The following is a 6,000-nucleotide window of genomic DNA, read 5'->3' as shown; positions in this document are numbered from 1 at the left end:
TTATAAATACGGTTTCCAAAAACTGTCAACAGAAGCGGGCTGTGGTTTTTTCGGGCCGGGCTGAGCCCTATGCATAGTAATAATTGTCTTCAGAAATAGCGCAGTTACGTTATCAAAGCGCCATTGGAGATTTCGCCAAGAAGAAAGGAAGATGTGGAGAAATCCAGCTGCCAATTTGCTGAGGCGTGCGCTGAGATCCCCGGTTTCGTCTCACGCCGCTCGATTATCAACACCGGCGCCGTCAATCCGCCGCTACAGCGCCGGCGAGGGAGAGGGGGATGGGAATGGGAATGGGAATGCGATGACGTATGTAGAGGCGAAGAGATTGATGAGGCTGGTGAATGTGGGGGCGCTGAAGGAGAAGCTAGGGATGGAGGACAAGGAGGTGATTCCCTACGCGGAGCTTCTCCAAGCGTGCGAGAGCATCGGCGTCGCGAAGTCGGCGGCGGAGGCTGCGGAGTTTGCTCGAGTGCTGGATGAGGCCGGGGTTGTATTGCTGTTCCGCGACAGAGTGTATCTCCATCCCGATAAGGTCTAATTGCTGGATTTTTTTTTAGGTTTTTTGCTGCTTCACGTGTTAAATCGTATTTGTGTGTGTGTATGTGTTTGTAAAGGTGTGGTGATTGATGATTGTCGATTTTGTGGGGTAAACCTAATTTAATTTTGAAATCATGATTTTGTGTGTGTGGGATCATGAACAGAAGAAAATTAGGTGATTGATTGGGAAAGTTAGATATATTATACTCACTTTTTGTGATTTTGGATTCGTGGTGGCTTATTTGCGAATTGAATCAGATTGTATTCGAAGATGTCTTGATTGATTGAGAAACTGATATTGAAACTGGATTGTTTAAGAGAATGTTGGCTATATTCTGATTCTGATGATATAAAATGTGGGTGTGTTTTTAGGTTGTAGATTTGGTTAGGAAGGCAGTGCCCCTTTCCCTTATGCCTGAAGACGACGCTTCCAAAGTCGAGCTCCAGGAGCTGCAGGAGAAGAAGGAGCAAATTGATATGCTGGCACACAAGCAAGTCCGTCGTATATTGTGGACTGGATTGGGGCTTGCTGTGTGCCAGGTCGGACTCTTCTTTCGTCTCACATTCTGGGAATTTTCTTGGGACGTAATGGAGCCAATTGCCTTCTTTACAACCACAACGGGGATAGTCATAGGCTACGCCTATTTCCTGATCACTTCAAGAGATCCGTCATACCAAGATCTGCTGAAGAGGCTCTTCCTCTCGAGGCAGAGGAAGCTCATCAAGAGGCACAATTTTGATATCCAGAGGCTGTTGGAGTTGCAGAAGAAATGCAGGGTGCCTCATGATACATGTTCATCCATCAAGAAACGGACTGGGGTCGAATTGGAACCGGAGGACCTTCTTCACAATCGTTGATACCTTGTTATCTAGTAGAGTACTTGCTTTCACTTTTTATCTCTCAAGGAAAAAAAAAGTCTCACAATTAACCAAAAGCTCCATAAATTGCCATGATTTTTCTTGTGCTGCCTCAGCCAATATTTGGACTTGAGGTTGGAATTTTCAATACTACTTCTTAACTGTAGACCACAGAGGACTTGAAAAGTAACTCTGCCTCACCCTAGTAATATGTATCAGCTTCTGACTGTCTTGAGGTGACATATATAGTTTTGTGATGCATACAAAATTGACCTTAATGATATTGCAATTTGTGCTTTACATTCATTCCTTGGCTTCTATGATTGCTAGTGTTAAATTATCTCATTGTGGCTATTAGTAACACAAATGAAATTATGAACTACTCATTAACTCAACTAATATTTACAGATGAACTATGTTTTTTGTAATTACAATGTTTACAATCGACACCCTGTATATTGTTGTTTAGTTTTCTGAGAACGAAACAAGCATGGTTGAAAAGCATGCTAGGTATGCATCAGTGGCTCGCATACCATACCATACTTCTGCAGCATTCACGTGATGCCTCTTGTCATCGTTCCACATCAAGCAAGACGAAGAAATCACAGATTCAGATAACAGGTCAGTGCTTGCGCTTGAATTGGAATAGCCATATTGACACTGCAGCAGCTGTTTGTTATGCTCATGTGCTCCCCTCTTCTGCAGAGTGACTGGAGTATGAAAGGCAGTGCACGTGATCAGGCCAATGCAGCCGTAAATGGGCTCTTGAAGCCTTGCCCTGGCCTATAGACCAAGCTTGCAGCAGCATCTCTTGTATAGATCAAAACAGCCACAGGTAAGAAACATTGTGGGCTGGCTGTAAGTGCTAGTAAAAGAGTGTTAGTAAATAATTGCAGCATTTTAGGACTGGCACCAACGACACAATGCACGGCAGCCAATTTCTCGGGCTCTGACACAGGGAAATGAGGGAGGGACAGGCTGTCTTCGATGCAGCATGGCTGGAGATGCTCGCGTGGTGCTTTTGCTGCTGGGCTCCATAATAGAAATTGGCAAAGAGTGTACATATTTTCCTCTACCACCTTTCGTGTGTGTTTGAGGAGAGGAGAGGAGAGGAGAGGAGAAGAAGCTGGAAGGTTCATGATTGGAGAAAATCCAAGTTTTTGATCAATTCTTTATTTCATTGGTAATTCGCTTTGCTTATATCTTTTATGTACCATCTATTTAAGATATTACACCTAGGGTAGGGGCGGGTATTTGGTTTTCGGGTGTGTTGCCAAACCGATCTGAATTATTCGAAAAAATTAACTAAACTAATATGATCTGAAAAATCAAAATTGCATAAATATGTCAAAAAAAACTCAAAAACTAAAATCCCAACTAAAAAACAAAAAAACAAAATTGCACAATACTACATTCAGAAAGTCGACTTTTTATTTATAAAAAAAAAAATTACTATTAACCAAATAGCATACCCAAACAATTACAATATTTATAAAATTGAAATATACTACTACTAGAAAGAAATTTGGGTTTTTGTTTTATTTATTTTTTATTTTTATTTTGGTTTTATGCATACAAACCAAAAAACCAAAATTCGCCAAAAATTTTAAACAAACTAAACAGAAAAACGAGCTGAATTTTAAATTTTGATTTGGTTTGGTTCAAATGAGATATTCGATTTTTGGTTATTTTGCTCACTCCTATTAACGGCTATCATATTCATGGCAGATTCTTCATGATAGTGTGGAATACTAGTTAAACTTGTTTGAGTAAAAGCTCAAATCGAGCTAAAACTCACAATAATAAGCTTGACTCACTAATTTAAAACCCTAATTTTTTAGTTAGAAGTGAGTAATAACATATTTTTACAAGAGACAAGTAGAAGGTAAAATGTAGTTTCTCAGAGACTGGTATATGATATCAGCCAAGCCAAATGAAACAAAAAAAGGAGATACTATATCTAAATAATTTCCCTAAAAATTCACCAGCCGAAATCATTCTCCTGTTGTATTGGTCCAGATTTCAATACATTTGGCAACCCAAACTACTGAATAAAATCAAGAATGTCATGAAAAGAAAACAATATACTATAGCAAATAATGATTTTAGTCACTTACAAGGCAAGAACACACCATTCGAATTGCTTGAACCTCAAGCTTATTCATAAAGAGCCGAAGTGAAAATGTTAGACACGGCCACACGAGGACAGGTTAGCCAAACCAGTTAATGAGCAATATAGCCTGTATTGATGGTTTCTTAACCTAAAGAGGATAACAAGTGGTTTCTATATGAATAGTTTTCTGTATTGATCCGCCTCTTCGGCCATCTCTTCCATGCTTCTGTCCTTTCTTTCCTTGTTGAGATCAAGCTTCTCCTTCAGCTCCTTCTCCTTCGCATCTATCTGTTGAAGGGAAGGATTAGTAGGGGGAAGACATGACTGGATTAGGATAGGAGCTATTTTTCTTACAGCATCGTAGATCTCATCATTCTTCTCAAAATCACCACCTTTCCATGGAACTATGTGGATGTGGACATGAGGAACGGTCTGTCCAGCCTGAGGCCCGTCCTAATGCAAAGACGAAAAATCCAGATATCAGAACTCGGAAGAAGCAGAAGAAGACATTGTCATAACGTTTATTAGATTTCCTTAACACTAGATAACACGAGTTCTAGTCAACAGCAAAAATGGAAACCAACGATCTCACTCTCGACTAAAAAAGGATCACTAAGTCTCTCAAGGAGAAAAACAAATAATGATTCCTTCTCATCATTCATCAGTGATCTTACTTAGATTGCAAGTGTCAGTGAAGATGCGTTGTGGTAGGACTCAAGCTGGCGCCCAATCTTCTGCGCCATGAGCCATAGATCGCTGGTCTCATCAGGCGTGAGATCAATGAAGCGCTTAACATCAAGTCTTGGGCAGACAAGCACGTGTATGTAGTGTCAAGTTAACCAAATGAGAGAAATATGAATATGCCAAGACATGTATATTCATATATTCTTCTCTTTTTCTTCATATGGATTAACCATGGTACAGATATTCAAGCAAAGAAAAGGGCATAAAATTCTTGATAACAAAGCACACACTTTCTACAAAAGTTTAGAACTGAAATGAGTTGAAACTTGAAAGGATGTTTGTGCCAAACTAATCACTACGGTTAACATGCAAAACATGATCACCCAAAAATTTCCGGTGAAGAAACCGTATGAATACATATGGATTAAAGGATATGACCTGCAACAGAAATCAAAACACACTACAGTCACAAGACAGAAATGCAGGAGATATAAAAAAGGTGAAATAAAGCAATATTTTCGAAAATACTTAGTATAAAACATTAATCTCTCTTCCAGTTTTGAGCTATTCTCATCAAACAATTGTGTGAAACAAACCATTCATCTCAGCAGAAACAGTTAAAGCAAATGAAGGTTAAACTGGGAATCGGAAATTCAGCTGGACAATTCATCAAACACATATAGGACAGGATAAAGTCTGCCGTTTTTCACTTTACAATTTGTTCCTGCAGAAATATAAAACAAAAAACTCCGAAATAGGAAGTGGAAATGCATACCGGGAAGAGGAGGGCGCAGATTGACCATAGCGTACGAGAATTCAGTAGAGTAGAAGACTTCTTTGGGGTCGATTTTGTATGGACCAAATGTGAAACTCTCAGATTCCATCTACAATATCTCAGGTAAATTACAAAAACGTTACGTAATCAGGGTATACTCTAATTTAATAGAATTGGGTTTCAATAGTACTTGCCTTGTGAGCGCTGCGAGTACTGGCGGGGGAAGAGGCCGCGCGTGGAGGGGCGTAGGTAGAGAAACGCGGCCGGAAAATTATGGGAAGTAAGGAAATGTGAAACCTTTAACATCAGCGGTGGCGCTGCCACCGGAAAAAGCAGCGGCGGCTGCGCGTGGATACTTGTATACTGTTACTCTGCCAAGCGGGGGTGTTTAATTAGTCCTAAACTTAATTAAAATATCTAATTATTTCAAAAAAAGAAGATGACTGTATTAGGGATTCTTTGACTTGTAGCCGGTCGTGTAGGCCCCCTTCCAAAGGCACCGGACAGCTTCTTCCACTCCCAATGCGTACAGTCTATGCTGCCTAACATCCCAGGGAACCCATGCTTCTCCCCGTGCATCTGCATCAAATTCCGACAATCTTCGGGAGTAGGGCTTCGAAGGTACCGCTCACCGAAAACGTTCATCACGCCCTCACAAAATACTGCACACATTCCAGGGCTGTCGACTCACCGATGTGGAGGTACTCATCCCACATGTCCGTCGCGCCTCCGTAGGCCAACTGCCAACCGCATCGTGCCTCGAAGCGGAAACACAGATATCGACGCTCTAATGCGCCAACGATACGCATAAACAACTCCCCGCGCATTCTAATACGCCGCCGGAACATGTTTGCGGGAAACCGCGGGTTCTCTGAAAAGTAGTCGTCGTACAACCGCTGATGTGCAGCTACGTGATCCCGATCAATCACCGCTCGGCGGTGTATAACCCGTGGAGGGCGAGGTATCGCCTGCTGTTCCACCCTACGCATGTACCGCTCCATCTCGCGGTTCATGTAGGCATTCATAGCCTCGT

General features: G+C 41.4%; 1 protein-coding gene and 1 pseudogene across 1 annotated transcript; one reads left to right on the top strand and one right to left on the bottom strand.

Moving 5' to 3' along the window:
* LOC125215463 (calcium uniporter protein 5, mitochondrial-like) lies at nt 1–1,701 on the top strand. Its single transcript, XM_048117267.1, has 2 exons — nt 1–532; nt 910–1,701. Exons 1-2 carry the CDS (start codon nt 152–154, stop codon nt 1,393–1,395), a joined length of 867 nt encoding a protein of 288 aa, XP_047973224.1. The 5' UTR covers nt 1–151; the 3' UTR covers nt 1,396–1,701.
* Nucleotides 1,702–3,459: 1,758 nt separating this feature from the next.
* On the bottom strand, nt 3,460–5,359 carry LOC125211989 (annotated as a pseudogene).
* Nucleotides 5,360–6,000: the final 641 nt, after the last annotated feature.

The sequence above is a fragment of the Salvia hispanica genome, chromosome 1 (genome assembly GCF_023119035.1).
Source record: "Salvia hispanica cultivar TCC Black 2014 chromosome 1, UniMelb_Shisp_WGS_1.0, whole genome shotgun sequence".
Taxonomy (NCBI): Eukaryota; Viridiplantae; Streptophyta; class Magnoliopsida; order Lamiales; family Lamiaceae; genus Salvia; species Salvia hispanica.
This window is presented reverse-complemented; position numbering and strand designations above follow the sequence as displayed.